Genomic DNA, 16356 nt, shown 5'->3' with positions numbered 1-16356 from the left:
TATTTTTAAAACGGGCAAGACTAAACTATACTGTCTAGGGATGCAGATATGAGTGATAAACTGTAAAGAAACACAAGGAAGCAATTACTATAAAAGTCAGGGTAGTGGTTCCTTTTTGGGGAGGTAAAGTGTGAAGTTTGGGGTGGGGCACATAGGGAAGATTTTGGGGTGGTGGCAAGTTCTATTCCTTGACCTGGGTGGTTGTTTATGAGAGTGTTTGCTCATTAAGCTGTACATTTCTTTCGAGGGAATTTCGGTGTCTATGTTTGGTCTTAAAATAAAAAAATTTAAAAACAAAACAAGTTCATAGCCTCACCTGTGCCTTGGCCAATTTCTTTTCCAGAAGGTCCCGTTCCCGCTCCGTCTGCTGCAGACGCTTATTAAGCTCCACTATGTCTCCCTTTAGTGATGCCAGGGCTGCCAAATGGAGCTGTGGAGACAGAGAAAAGGAGCACAAGGTTAGACTGCTTCAGCAGAAACTCATTTCCTTTCCTTTATTCCCTGTAATTAGGGTGATCATAGAAAATAATGTATCATCCAAAACGGGACACTTTTTTGAGCAAAAGTAGGTGCTATTAATTTCAGAGGATAATGGGCATAAATCGTGTTCCAGGCAAGCTACGTTAAATGGTCACCCTAAATGTAACATGGAGAACACTGCTATGTGTGGGCAGTGGGATCTAATTTTCGATGGAAAAATCAGAAGACAAAGCAAAGCTCCTCATTCCAAGCACTTTCCCTGAGTTATTCGATAAAGAGGGTATTAAGAGTTGGTGTCGGGCTGCATGACTCTCAGCATAAGATCAATGAAAATCAGCTTTACGTTCGGATAATATGAAAGTTGAATAGGGCACCCCTTATAGCTTTGAAATTTATTTACCCAAATTGCTGTGTGTACAACAGACAGACCAAGGAGCTGACTATTAATAAAGAAATCAGAGGGCTCATTTTTCAAAACAGTCTTTTTTGATTGGACCAAAACCAAAAAAACCAAACTCACTGCTGTCGATCCCAACTTACAGCGACCCTATAGGGCAGAGTAGAGCTGCTCCATGGGGTTTCCAAGGTTGTAAATCTTTACAGAAGCAGACTGTTACCTTTCTCCTGCAGAACGGCTGGTGGGAGATTGATTGGACAGATGCTTCTTATGTGCTACCAGGCCATCTCCCAGGAGCAGAACCAGAACTCTAATAAATTATGATATGAGAAGACAAACCAAGGACCCATCCAGATCTCTTTCCCCACCCAACTCTCTCAGGTTAACTGGAGCTAGGAAGAATGTTCTTCAATAGATTAACAAGGGAATCATGCACTTCCAGAATCTTAACCTGTTCAACTTTCAAGTTGTGAATGCTGAGCTTCAGCCACACAACAGAAATCTATAAAGTCTTCTGTGGCTTTTCAGACTGATGGATGGGCTTACCTGTGGGACCTGGTCAACACGCTGATCCCAGAGAAACACCACTATTAAACTTTCTTTGACCTGAGTTCTAACTTTTCATCTGTCTTCTCCGCCAATTCCAGGTAGAGCTCAGACAATTCCCTAGCGGAATCCTACATTACATTTCAGTGAGCAAGGAGAATCAGAGCAATCTCTCCCTCCTTATATGTTTTTTGTAGCTTCTGTCAAAAGAGATTTAAGGTAAAGAGTGAGCAAATAAATTTGATCTTTAAAGCTGGACACAGTACGACAGTACACAATTCGACTTAGAAGATTTTAATTTCGGGTTTTGAAAAATGCTCTTTTCTGCAATCAGCCTCTGCAAACTGCATGTTGGCTGATACATTTAGCGTGAGTTGCGGGGGAGGTGGTATAGGATGGGGACTGGGGTTTAAAAGCAGTTGTTTTTGTTAGAGCACAACAGCGGTGAATGTGACTTCACTTAACTGCATTGGTGCTGTAAACCAACAGATCGATAGCTGATTGAAATCGGGAATGTTTGAAATTTAAAAAAGGAAATGTCAGGCAATCTAGCAGTATTTGCCGTCTCATGCAGGGCTGGGGCTGCTCAGAAAAGGTCACTTTGGGTTACAGATATAACGTTTTGTGTGATGATTTCTCAGCACAAATACCACAGTGTTCACATTGTATGGTATTTTTTAAACTGTGTTGTTAAGTGTGGTGGAGAAGAACGCAAATTTACTTCCTTAGATAGCTGGGTTGTCCACTAAGCCTGTGAGTTGTCAATCCGAGGATTTTCCTTCAGTGTCAGACACTATGACACGTTTTACGATTATGTCAAGTCTTGGGAAAAGATTCATCACCTCACCTCTGGCGAGAAGGACAAAATACACTGAGAATAGAAATGTTCTTTAAGAAATACAGGAATAGGAACAAGGATCTCAACTGTGTGAGCCTAGGCTTGCTTCTTCCAGCATAATATCTCCCCTCTCTTCTGGGGGAAGGGTTACCTGAAGAGGCTGGGGAAGGATTTGGGGAAAACTCACTGAGAAGGCAGTATGCACTACCACTGACTTTGAGAACAGGGCCAGATGGGAAGACAGAGTAGTTATTTCCAACATAGTATGTGACACAGGGGTCTGTGATGGGCCACTGCCATGGGGGAGAGCACTGGGCTTGGAACTGATGCTACCTTTTGGCCCATCATTTCTCCAGATCTCCAGAAACATCATGTCTCTGGATGGAGGATGTCTATTCATACAATGAGAGTATACCAGTTGTTCTTAACCTTCAGATCACAGATTTAAGACTCTCATGAATGAAGTGTGATGGGCCTTTCTCCCAGAGAAGAGTATAAATCTGGGTAAGTGCTTGTTTTCCATCTAATTAATGGTGATCAGAGACTCTGAAACCTATCCATGAAGCCCAATTTAAGAAACATCTGGACTAGATATCATCCTAATTCTACATAAGCTTTACAGATTGTCTTATGTGTATTAATCATAAACATTTGAGTGGGGGAAAAAGCCCTTTGTACTTGCCTTCATCTACTTCCACAGTTGCAGGTAAGGACTTTAGTTAAGGTCCCACGAATAGCTTGGCACCAAAGCCAAAGCCACCGCTGCCCTCTTCTCACTATAGGATATAGTACTTGACAATAATTTTCCATTTTTTCCAAGTGGATGAAATGTTTCCTTAAAACATCTTTATTCTGATTATATAAAACTAATAAAATGTGAAATCCAGAATTTCTGGAGCCATGGAGGTTAGATGAATCCCTGAAACTATTCCCCTGAAATAATCTTTAAACCTTAAACCGAAAACAACACTTAAAGTCTTCTTAAAACCAAACAGTGGGTTTAACTTAATTAGTAAAGAATGTCTGCCTTGAGCACTGTGCTCATTTGAGCTTTATCTACATGGGATCAAATTGACAACAGCAATTCCAAAGATTAGATAGGGACCTCAGGGGGGCAGTGAATTTATGTTAATGGAGTTGGAACAACTCAGAAAAGGAGGGTGAGAATGGATGCACAACTCAAAGGATGTAATCAATGTCACCGAATTGTACATGTAGAAATTGTTGAACTGGTGTTATGTTCTGTTGTGTATATTCTCAACAACAACAAAAATAAATTATTTTAAGAAGTAACGACATACAATAGAAAAATAAATTGGAAAGACAGCATTCTAATGTTTCAGTGCTGGGCTCTGGGTGCTTCAAAATTTTTTAGGGAAGTTTTTTTTTGTTTTATACGCTTTTTTAAAGAGAAAGAGGTTATTTTTGTATTAACGATATAACAAAATGGAGTTAAATGACTGTTTTCTGCACATGTAGACTGCAGCATAATAAAAACTGTAAAGGGTTATTTTCCTTCCTTGCTACATCATCTTTCCCTGTCCATCAGCTCTTCTGATAGAAAATAAACTTAAGAAATGAGGAGGAATAAACACGCATTCCTTAATGCTACTGACAATTAATCAGCAGAGGTGATAGAGGTGGAGTAGGGGAGGAAGTTTGCCAACAAGTTGTAAGCCATGTTGCTTAGAACCTGGCTGAGGAGACAGACCACTCCCTTACCACCTGGTAACTGAGCAGGAGAGGAGCTGAGTACTCACCACAAGAATGAGTGCCAGGCACTCCCTGTGATTTTTCAGTTCAGCAGCTCTCGTGCTCTCACCTTATGACTAACTCAGTACACCCTCTCCTCACTTATCAACAAGGTTAGGTTCCAAAGACCAGGTTGTTATGTGAAAAGGGAGGATGACCACATCAGATCACAAAATGGAGGATGACTACATCATTACATACCTGCCAAATTACATCATTACATAACTGCCAAACCACTGAGAATCATGACCCATTCAAGTTGACACACAACTTTAACCATCACAGCCAGTGTTAACTCTTCGCCTCACACCTTGGCGTTCATTACTGCCAGATGCACATTGTTAATGCACAAAACAGTGGGAGAGTAGATTTGCTACTATTGTTGTAAATGCGAAATGTCAGATAATGAGATAGTCAATAAGTGAGGAAAAGGTGTAATCAAAAGTTGACTTGACTTCTCTTCTTTGGAGATTTCACTCCCCTTACTCTGTCATAAACTCTGGTAAAAAACTGGCAAATTCAAGGATAGTTTGTCAGTGATACTATAAGTAGTATGAAGAAATCTGTGTCAAAGCAAGCATTAAGAAATAAGAAGTATAGGTGTCTCCTGGGTAATTTTCACAATGGTTATAAATCCTGGAAAGGCAGATATACTAAAGCAACCAAAATTGTCAAGAATCTACATATAGGAAAATTACACTTATACCAGTTTTTGGGATCCCTTTAATCATATTCTGGTTTCTGAAATGGCCTCTAATTGAAGTCAGAGTTTCAGACATATGAACAATGAAGTACCATCAAGAAGATGTTTCTCTAACCAAAGAGAAAGAAAATTTATGATATTTGGAGTCTGTGCTAATATCTTCCTCAACATCCCTTCTTCTCTTCATCCTCAGGAACAGAACCCCGATTTTTAGCTGGTCATATCATGGTTCCCAGTTTCTCTTGCAGCTGCAGTAAGGTGTAGCCATGTGACAAAATTCTGGCCAGTGAGATGTAAGCAGTAATATTGTGTAGGAATTCTGGAAAAATATTTTTTGAGAGAGGTCATATCATTTTTCTTTTCCTCCATCCTTGCTGCCTGGTATATTAATATAATGGCTGGAGCTCTAGCAGCCATTTTGCACCATGAAGATGAGGTCCACATCCTATGGAGATGAAAAGTACATGAGTCCCTTATAACTTTGTGGACTCATTCAACAACTTTGTACTGCCTAACCCCAGACTTCTGTAACAGGAGAACAAGAAACAGAACTCTATTGTATAAACCACTATTATTTGAGCTATTCTGGCAAATGAAGCTGAACTAATCCTGATTTATACAGAATCAGATAAACCTGGTTTCAAATCTCATTTATGCCACTTGTTGGTGGCATGTCTTTGGACAATGTATTTAATCACTTTGTTATAGGATTATTGTAAAGACAAAATGAGGCAGCATCTATGAAGCTGACTACACTATGTCTGGAGCCAGGGAGGCACTCAGCAAATGCATGTTTCCCCTTTGCTACCCACGTTTCAAGTCAACACCAACTGAACACCTTCTCTTCTCAGACTAGACCACATCATAGGTGTTGACAGGGACATGCAGTTGACCGAAACAGTGCTGTCTTGGAGAAGTGTATTCCCTCGTCGATATCAGGGCACAACTGAGAGGCCAGAGAGTTCCTTTGTTGAATCTTGCTGAAGTCCTAAGACTTCTCTCAAGGAGCCGACTGCCAGGGCTCTTAATTCTCTGTGAAATTTTAACATGAGGCCTAAGCAAGGTTGAGCTAGGACCCTGAAACTTCCTATACTAATTTGGGTTTAATGTGTGAATGGCATAAATCCCTACATACCTCACACTTCTGGAGATAAAAGGCACTAGGTTCCCTAGGTGGCTTTGAGTCCTGCTTCAATATTCATTTTACAATGTGTATTCAAAGGAAACTAAACCACCTGGAAATTCAGCTGCAAGGTAACTGTCAGAACAATTATTATTTTTGGATGAAACATTACTTGACTAAAATTTCACTGTTCAACTGGCTCTAAGGACAAGCTCACTCAGCCTCTGACAGATAGGCACGCAGCCTCCCGAGCCAGGTGAGATGCGAACAGTGCCCCAGTGACAGCCTCTCCTGGTAGCTTTTCCTGCACTAAGTGGATAGACGTCTTTCCTGTTACATATCAGCCATGAGACAAAGGGTTCTGCACTTCTAAGATGCCTTTCTGACCCAGCAGCCCCACAACTCTGATGAGCCCCTCCAGCAGCATCACTGTGTATTTACGGTTATAAGGTGCTTCCCATCTTTTGGCTACTAGCAATAAAAACAATGACAAACACATGCCTGAACTATCCAGTTTATAGGGCTCTCTCCTGTGCATCATCTCATTTGATCTTCCCCACAACTCTGTGGCCTAAGGGGAAGCCATTCTTCCTAATTTGTACAAATGCACATTAAAGCTGGGTACGAGTACTTTTCCTCAGTACCACACTTGGTGGGGGGGGCCCAGGACTTGAATCTAGGCTGTCAAGCTCCACACCCCTCAGTTTTTACTTAACTCTCTGGGCCTTTAGTCTGTTCTTCAAATAGCACTATCTTCAAAGGGACTAAAGGCTCCTGTAGCCATACCTGAGACAGAGGAATAAGTGCATCCTGAGTCTCCTTCCAGATACAGGTACCACTAGGCACCAGAAGGTGCCGATGGCTAACCTGGTCTTCCCTGCTCTGCTGAGAGGTAAGCTGCACTTGTTCTCTTTCTTTCTCTTTCACTTGCTCTAGCTACCTGAGGTGATCATGGAAATTGTATCATTCACTGCCAGAGTACCTCTATTTCTTTCCCACTCAGTGATGATGGGAACTCTCATTCTGTCCTTTTAACTGAGCCACTTGCCTTCCAGATACAGAGATAGCAATGGGTAGTACAACTTCTTTCACCTAGTGACCTGTTTTCTGCATTAAAGGGGAAGAAACAAGTACAACTAAATTTACTTAACACAGACTCTTGGTGGGTTCTGTGCTAGGTGCTTTGTGCATTTGACCTAATTCAGTCAGCTGCAGAGTCCTGCAGAGGAAAGACAGTGTCAATACCCCAATGCCAACCTCTGGGAAGGGTCTGATAATTCCAGGCGATTGGATAGTAATATGGAGTCCCTGGGTGGTACAGTTAACATGCTCAGCTGCCTAGCTGAAACGTTGGAGGTTTGAGTCCATCCAGAGGTAACCTGAAAAAAGGCCTAGCCATCTACTTCTGGAAAATCAGCCATTGAAAACCCTGTGGAGCACAGTTCTACTCTAACACACATGGGGTCACCATGAGTCAGAGTCGACTCAGTAGCAACTGGTTTGGTTTTTGGTTTTGAATAGTAATATAGAATAATACTAATAGTTACCATTTACTGAATACTTAATGGGCGTCAGGTGCTACAGTATTGCATTCAATCTCACAATGCTGTGAGATAAGTATTATTACCTCCTGACAAAGGAGGAAACCAAGGCAAAGAGAAGGGAGAAGAAATTAGCCCAAACAAATGGTACTGGAAAAACTGGATGTCCATCTGTAAAAAATGAAACAGGACCCATACCTCACACCGTACACAAAAACGAACTCAAAATGGAGCAAAGAGCTAAATATAAAACCTAAAACTATAAAGATTATGGAAGAAAAACAGAGACAACTCTAGGGGCCTTAATATATGGTATAAATAGAATACCAAACATAACTAGAAATGCACAAACAGAAGATGAACTAGATGAATGGGACTTCCTAAAAATTAAACACTTATACTCATCAAAAGACACCTCTGAAAGAGTAAAAAGAGACTGTACAGTCTGGGAAAAAATTTTGGCTATGACATATCTGACAAGAGTCTAAAGCCTAAAATCTATAGAAAACTTCAACACCTCAACAACAAAAAGATCAAATGACCCAATTAAAAACTGGGCAAAGGATACAAACAGACACTTCACCGGAGAAGACATCCAGATGGCTAACAAATAGATGAAGAAATGCTCGCTTACCATCATTAGCTATTAAACCAATAAAACCCAAACCCACTGCCGTTGAGTTGATCCTGACTCATAACAACCCTGAAGAACACAGTAGAACTGCCCTGTAGGGTTTCCAAGGCTGTAAATCTTTATGGAAGCAGACTGCCACATCTCTCTCCCACAGAGTGGCTGATAAGTTCAAACCACTGACCTTTAGGTTAGCAGCTGAGAAGCTTTAACCACTGAGCCACCAGGGCTCCTTCATTAGCCATTAGAGAGATACATATCAAAATTATAACGAGATACCATCTTACCCTGACATTACTTGCAGTAATCAAAAAAACAGGAAATAACAAATGTTGGAGAGGTTATAGAGAGATTGGAACTCTTATACACTGCTGGTAGGGATGTAAAATGATAGCGCACTTCCTCAAAAATGCTAGAAATAGAAGTACCATATGACCCAGCAATCTTGCTCCTAGGTATATACTGTAATCCCACTCCTAGGTATATATCCTAAAGAAATAAGAGCAGTGACTCGAATAGACATATGCATGCCCATGTTCGTTGCATTAGTCACAACAACAAAAAAATGGAAACAACTTAATTGCCCATCAACAGATGAATGGATCAATAAAATGTGTTACATACACACAATGGAATACTGTGCACTGATAAAGAAAAATGATCAATCTCATAACATGGATGAATCTGGAGGACATTATGCTGAGTGAAATAAGTCAGTAACAAAAGGACAAATATTGTATGAGACCACTATTATAAAGAAACAAGAAAAGGTTTACATACACAATATGGGGGAAGTCAGCAAAACATGACCAAGGCATGGGACGACACTGAGAGGAATACAGGAACAAAGGGCAACAAAGGTAATTACTACAGCATAGACAATCCTGCAACAATAGTATTAACAAACACTAATTTATGAATGGATGATAATAGCTAGATAGATATGACAAGAGGTGTGGGAGGGTATAAGCGAACGCATCCATCTGCAGATACAGGCCTGGTGGTGGGTATTTCTACATACATAACTGTAGGTGCTGCTTATATATCAGTATAGACAATACAGCACTCAAGGTCCACAGTCAGCGCAACTTCTTAGACATAACCAAACATCTCACGGGATGAAGTTCCTAGGCTCGAAGGAGAAGGACCATAGACTCGGGGGACATCTACATCAATTGGTACAACATAGTTCATAAAGACAAAGTTCTGCATCCTACTTTGGTGAGTAGCTTCTGGGGTCTTAAAAGCTTGCAAGTGGTCATCTAAGATGAAACTATCTGTCTTTACTATCTGGAGCAAAAGAGAATTAAGAAAATCAAAGACCCAAAGGAGCAGTTAGTCCAAAGGACTAACTGACCACATAAACCATAGCCTACACAACCCCGAGACCAGAAGAGCTACATGGTGTCCAGCTACCAATACAGACTCTTCTGACTGGGATCACAACAGAGGGTCCTGGACAAAGTAGGAGAAGAACTGCAGAACAAAAAATCAAATTTACAAAAAAAAACAGACTTACCGGTCTGATAGAGAATGGAGGAACCCTGAGACTATGGCCCTAAGACACACTTCTGAACTGGAACTGAAGCCATTACCAGAGACCAACCATCAACCAAACCATAGACAGGCCCATAATATAAAAAACAACACCCAAGAGGAACATGCTCTTTAGAACAATCTATTATATGAAATCAAAACATTTGCTCAAAAGCAAAGATGACAAGGCAAGAAGGGGTAGCAATTCAGGACGAAACGGTGAACCTAAGATGGAAATGTAGAGAGGGCAGGCACATTGTGTGGAATGGAATCAATGTCATGGAACACTTGTGTACAAACTGTTGAATGGGAAACTAATTTCCTATGTAAGCTTTTACCTAATACACGATTTAAAAAAAAAAGAAAGAAAATAAATTAGCCCAAATTCAGAAAACTAATAAATACAGTTATTCCCCGACTTACAAAGTATTAGAGTTATACTGAACTGCACTTACAACCTGTACTACATACAATGTTGCAGTGCACAGTGGTTAAGAACTACTGCTGCTACCAAAAGGTCAGCAGTTCAAATCTACCAGGCGCTCCTTGGAAACCCTATGGGGCAGTTCTACCCTGTCTTATAGGGTGGCTATGAGTCAGAATCGACGGCAATGGGTTATTGTTCTCAGATGTTCAATTTTATGATTTACTGATCAAAACACTGTCATATAGCGGGTAATAATGAAAAGTTAAAAAAAAAAAAAAGTATGGACTTATGTCAGAACAGACTTACGATGGAGTCATCATAATTGAAGGACCACCTGCAGTAAAACAGATGTGAACACACAGGCACTCCGTGCTCTTATCTTCTATGCTTTGTGCCTTGCTGGCACTTCCAACTCCATAGCCCCTGCCCTCCCTTGCCTGGTGGGACATATGTGGGTAGGTCGGGGGATGTGGCAGTAGGTGGTGAGGTATGTGCATTGGCAGGGTCAGTACATGGGGAGAAGCAGGGTTAGGATCTCCATGGATGGGTAGCACCCATGTGATCTCAAGTAGGGCCGGGATGAAGTGGCAGGTTAGCCCTCTCGTAGCAGTGACAAGGCTTGGGGTTGGTGGTCAGCTTAGTTCTGTGTGAACCTGAGTGCCTCCCTTTATCTTCCTGTGTTTTTTTTATCCTTTGTACCTGAAGGGTTTGTACCAGATGGTTGCTAATACTCCTCTGATTTTAAACCTGTAAGTGTGTACACCTGGCACAGTCACCTGGCCAGGCCCTACCCTGAGTTCTGCTGAATCTCAACTGTTTACGAAGCTCCATTATAAACAGAAGTGATCAGCAAAGACCTTTCCCCTAGAAATTGAAAGAACACTCAGAATCATACAATATGTTAGCACTGGCAAAGGAATTCAAGAATGTCTAATTCAATTCCCTTGTTCTAAAGAAATGAAGCTGAGACCCAGAGAAACAAGGCTCATCAAATTCAGACTTCCTGGTTCCCTGTCCAGAGGCTTCCTACTATTCCATATGGCAGTTCAAGAGCTCCTGGGTAGTGAATAAATGCGTATATTACAGCCTTGTCCTCAGAAATAGCAGGAGACATCTGCACATGAGAAAGCAGCCTCATTTAACTTCCTCTCCAACTCCCCACACCCCGGGTGCTCTAATTCAGACACACAAAGAACAAAATCCCTGGCAGAAGAGTAGTGCTCCTTGCCAGATGGACACAATCAGGCCTGTTCAGTGGCTTCCAGGACTGGAACATTCCTATTTACTGCTAGAATTCCAGCTAAGGGCACCTGCTGTGTAGTGTTTAAAGAAAGGCTGCTCATAGCCTAGAAACTTAAAACTCATTAAATATCATCTACAAGATTGCTCACCATGTGCAAAGCACTTTTTGGTGCCCTAGATCATCAACTCAGAAAGCAGCAGCTTTTTCGTTTTTCATTTCACCTGATAATTTAATTGAAAGGTCAGTGGTCCATGAGTTACTTTTTAAACCTCAGTTGAAATTTAGTTGTTGAAAACAGCATTCTAAGGTCTTCCAACATGGCACCACTAGAATACCATCCACACAAGAAATATTCACCACATCCAAGGCTGCCGCCAACACAGCTGATGGTGTTAAATCACAGAGCAGAGCCTGGCTAACTGTGAAGGCAACCACATCATCCGTCCTCAAACCAAAAAAAAACCTGTTGCTGTCAAGTTGAGTCCAACTCACAGCAACCCTACAGGACAGGCTAGAACTGCCCATAGGGTTTCCAAGGAGCAGCTGGTGATATTCAAACTGCTGACCTTTTGGTTAGCAGCCGTAGCACTTAACCACTGTGCCACCAGGGCTCCTAGGGCCCACCTAAAGAAACTTTTCCCTTGCCTCAAATAAATTGTTGGGGCAACAACTCTCAAGGATGTGTTAAAGACTGACCATCGCAGCTTTGAAGATGACACTCACTCCCACCCCATTCCAAAACATGTTCCTCCAAAAATAAGTCACATAATTTTTACTGGAAATAATAATAGCTAACACGCGAATGCTTACTACATGTTAGCTGCTGTACCAAGCACATAACAAGCATTTCCTCAATTATTCTTCACACAATCTTATGCGGTGAGTACTGTTGTTATCCCCAGTTTAAAGGGGTAGAAAGCAAGGCTTAGCTCTGATGGCACAGGGGTTAAGCACTCGGCCATTAGCTGAAAGTTTAGGGAACTAAAACCATCTGCCGGAGAAAGATGTGGCAGTCTGCTTCCATGAAGATTACAGCCTCGGAAACCCTGTTGGGCAGTTCTACTCTGTCCTATAGATTCACTATAAGTTGGAATCGACTCCACGGAAATGGGTTTGGTTTTTTAACTTGCCAAACTAGTTAAGTGGCAGAGCTAGAGTGAAAGCCCAGGTCTAACTCCAGAGCCTAGCTTCATAACTACCATGCCCCATGCCTCTGCCTTGCAAGAATTATCACAGAACTTCTGAGATTCTTGTAGATACTCAAGAAATGGGTAAGAAGCTAAGGCCTCAGACGGAAGGTTCTTTTCATAAGAGGGAAAAGCAGAATTGCAAAGTTGTGTGTGTAGGGTAGGGGGGAGGTATTAATTCTTTAAAACTTTCAACATTTTGAGAAACAAAAGACCATTTGGCTGGTACAAATCCCAGAAAGGAATCAGATAAAAACTAATGCCTAGCTATTTCTATACCCTATGAGGGGAGTTAGGGGAATAACCCTTTAAAAGCATTTAATTACGTTAATTAAACATTTCATGCGGGAGGTTACTTTAAATGCTAAACTGTAAAAACATTTAAAAATCGAAATAGTGGAATATTTCATATACGTTTAAAAATTTTATTATGTAAATATTACAATACTAGCTATGAAAAATAAGCCACTTAGGTTTTTCACTAATAAATAAATTCTTTTTGTGCTGTTATTTTATTTTCAAGGAAAACTGAAATTACATGGGTATCAAGGATATTTGGAAAGAAAAGCAGTCAAAATAAAGACACTGCAATGAACCGGCAGCACACACTTAAACTTCAAGGTGGGTTGCATCCTAATGACACATTATGAAGGTGATGAAGATGTAACAATTAAATCCATCTAATCAGAGGACATGAATATTTTAGCGTGCACTAAGTACTGATGTGATCCCTGAGGAAGAAAATTCCTAGAAAGAATTATATGAACAGGAGTGAGAGTTCCCTGACAAGGCCTGCATTGTTCATAAATTTTTATATTGATCCAATTTAGGAGGTATTGAATTCCCCATTCTAGGGAAACCAAGTACCTTTATTGGCGAAACAGTCAATAAACCCTGCAGATAAGGCCAAGGCCAAGGCATTTTTACAGCAATGGTGAAGCACTTTGGAAGAATCCTATTTTCATTGCATTGAGGACAATGTTTTTTCTTTAGAAAAACAACAGAACACTTAAATTTGAGTATATACATACATAACCCGTTGCCTTCGAGTCAATTCTGACTCATGGCAACCCCATGTGTTACAGAGTAGGGTTTTCTTGGCTGTAATCTTTATGGAAGCAAATAGATTGCCAGGCCTGTCTTCTGCAGTGCCGCTGGGTGAGTTTGAACCACCAGCCTTTAGATGTTGTTAGGTGCCGTTCAGTTGGTTCTGACTCATAGCGACCCCATGTACAACAGAACAAAACACTGCCCGATCCTGCATCATCCTCACAATCTTTGTTATGCTTGAGCCTATTGTTGCAGCCACTGTGTCAATCCATCTTGTTAAGGGTTCTCCTCTTTTTCGCTGACCTTCTACTTTATCAAGCATGATGTCCTTCTCCAGGGACTGGTCTCTCCTGATAAAATGTCCAAAGTAGGTAAGACAAAGTCTCGCCATCTTCGCTTCTAAGGAGCATTCTGGCTGTTCTTTTTCCAAGACAGATTTGTTTGTTCTTCTGGTGGTCCATGGTATATTCAATATTCTTCACCAACACCAAAATTCAAAGGCATCAATTCTTCTTCAGTCTTCCTTATTCACTGTCCAGCTTTCAAACGCATATGAGGCAAATGAAAATACCATGGCTTGGGTCAGGCACACCTTGGTCCTCAAAGTGACATCTTTGTTTTTTAACACTTTAAAGAGGTCTTTTGCAGCAGATTTGCCCAATGCAATGCATTGTTTGATTTCCTGACTGCTGCTTCCACGGGCATTGATTGTGGATTCAAGTAAAACGAAATCCTTGACAACTTCAAAATTTTCTCCATTTATCACGATGTTGCTTATTGGTCCAGTTGTGAGAACGTCTGTCCTCTTTACGTTGAGGTATAATCCATACTGAAGGCTGTGGTCTTTCATCTTTATCAGTTAAGTACTACACGTCCTCTTCGCTTTCAGCAAGCAAGGTTGTATCATTGGCATATCGCAGGTCTTCCTCCAGTCCTGATGCCACATTGTTCTTCGCACAATCCAGGTTCTCAGATTATTTGCTGAGCATACAGATTGAATAAACGTGGTGAGAGGACACAACCCTGACACACATCTTTCTTGATTTTAAACCACAAAATATCCCCTTGCTCTGTTGGAATGACTGCCTCTTGGTCTATGTACAGGTTCTGCGTGAGCACATTTGAACTAGTAGTCACATGCAAACGGTTTGTGCCCCTCAGGGATCTATATACATACATACATATTAACAGAAACATACACATATATGGATTTTTTATGTATACAAAACTCCAGGCACATCTTTTCAGACTTTTAATTAAAGCACAAAAGACAGTCAGCCAATTGTGTCGACTATTTTCAGATAGTCAATACAATCCTTTATAAATGCATTCCCAAATTTTTAAAGATACTCTAACAGACGTTACTTGATTTAAAGAAAATTACTTTAGAAAATGTTTGATGCCATGCTATGCTCATTTTCCAGTGAAGGCACAGGCAGACCCTGGTTACTGCTTCCTGACCATGGGGCTGCTGCCTGATGGGGCATCTTTTTGCTCTCTAGTACATCTAATCCAAAATACCAGGAGAGAGTAGACACATTTCAAATCTGCTCAGTGTTCTCTCCCACCAGGGGCCCTGCTGATTGCTTCAGAGAACAGTGTGTTTAGGTAGAAAGAAGAAAAGATTTTCAGGTGGAATCTTCTCTCCTTTCCAATCCGACTCTCAGGCAATATTACTCCAACCCAAATCACCTTGTTCCCAAAAAGGAAGAAAATAGAAGTGTGAGGAGAGGGAGAAAAAACAATGAGGAAAAACAGTTTAATGGTTAAAGTACATAGGCTTTGCTGAAAAACAAAACAAACGAACAAAAATACCAGACTTGGGTACCAGTTCAGTCTTGGGTAAACTGTTTAACTTTCCCAAGCCTCAATTTACTCACCTGTAAAATGGGAAGAATACCCACTCATACAGAGTTGTGAAGATTACATGAAACACTGCCAGTAGATAACAACCACAGTGCCAGTGGCAGAAAGTTAGCCACAATGACTACAGTCATCTTAACTATCATGATCACACCATGCCTTTTACCGGCTAAAAAGCGTCAAGATAAAATCGGGCCTTGGAAGCAATGGTGGGGTACTATCCTATCTCCATGTACAAGCCCTGATCAAGCAGTCAAGGTAACTCATCACATTAAGTCTAGATCACATCAATCATAGTAATCTATATTTTGCCCTTCAACATGTGCAACTGAATCAGCTGCTTCCTGCACCCGGGCTGGGCCAGCAGGTAGGTAGGTAAAAACATTAATCCTAAACAGCCTGGAAACTGGAGTAGCCTCACACCTAATCTGCATCCTCCACCTTCCTGGCTCCTCTTATCACTGAGATAAGAAATGATCAAAAACCAAGCAGGACATAAATTTAAAAACCCAGTTGCTATGGAGTTGATTCTGACTTATAGCAATCTCATGTGTGTCAGAGTATAACTGTACTCCATAGGGTTTTCAATGGCTGTGACCTTTCAGAAGTAGATCACCAGGACTTTCTTTGAAGAAACCACCAACCTTTCAGTTAGCAGTGGAGCACTTAACTGTTTGAGCCACCCAGGGACTCCAGGACATATACAGAAAAAAGAAAACCCAAAACCAAACCCATTGCTTTTGAGTCGATTCCAGCTCATAGCAACCCCACAGGACAGAGTAGAACTGCCCCATAGGATTTCCAAGGAATGACTAGTGGATTAAAACTGCTGACATTTCGGTTAGCAGCCATAGCTCTTAACCACTGCGCCAACAGTGCTCTAGGACATATTCCGAAAAAACCAAACCCATTGCTGTCAAGTCAATTCCAACTCCTAGCGACCCTATAGGACAGAGTAGAACTGCCCCATAGAGTTTCCAAGGAGTGGCTGGTGGATTCAAACTGCCGACCTTTTGGTTAGCAGCTGTAGCTCCCCGTA

At 41.2% G+C, this 16356-nt stretch overlaps 1 protein-coding gene across 3 annotated transcripts in view; it reads right to left on the bottom strand.

The window, feature by feature from the left end:
- Positions 1-16356, bottom strand: part of MCC (MCC regulator of WNT signaling pathway) — a 326867-nt gene that overhangs the window by 143033 nt on the left and 167478 nt on the right. For all 3 annotated transcript variants that reach the window (XM_004376987.2, XM_023731965.1, XM_023731966.1), the window contains exon 2: positions 317-430. In XM_004376987.2, coding sequence (XP_004377044.1) covers positions 317-430 — 114 coding nt within the window. The remainder of the gene's footprint in view (positions 1-316; positions 431-16356) is intronic.

Source organism: Trichechus manatus, unplaced genomic scaffold (genome assembly GCF_000243295.1).
Source record: "Trichechus manatus latirostris isolate Lorelei unplaced genomic scaffold, TriManLat1.0 scaffold00047, whole genome shotgun sequence".
Taxonomy (NCBI): Eukaryota; Metazoa; Chordata; class Mammalia; order Sirenia; family Trichechidae; genus Trichechus; species Trichechus manatus.
Note: the sequence above shows the minus strand (reverse complement) of the source record. Positions and strands in the feature narration are given on the sequence as shown.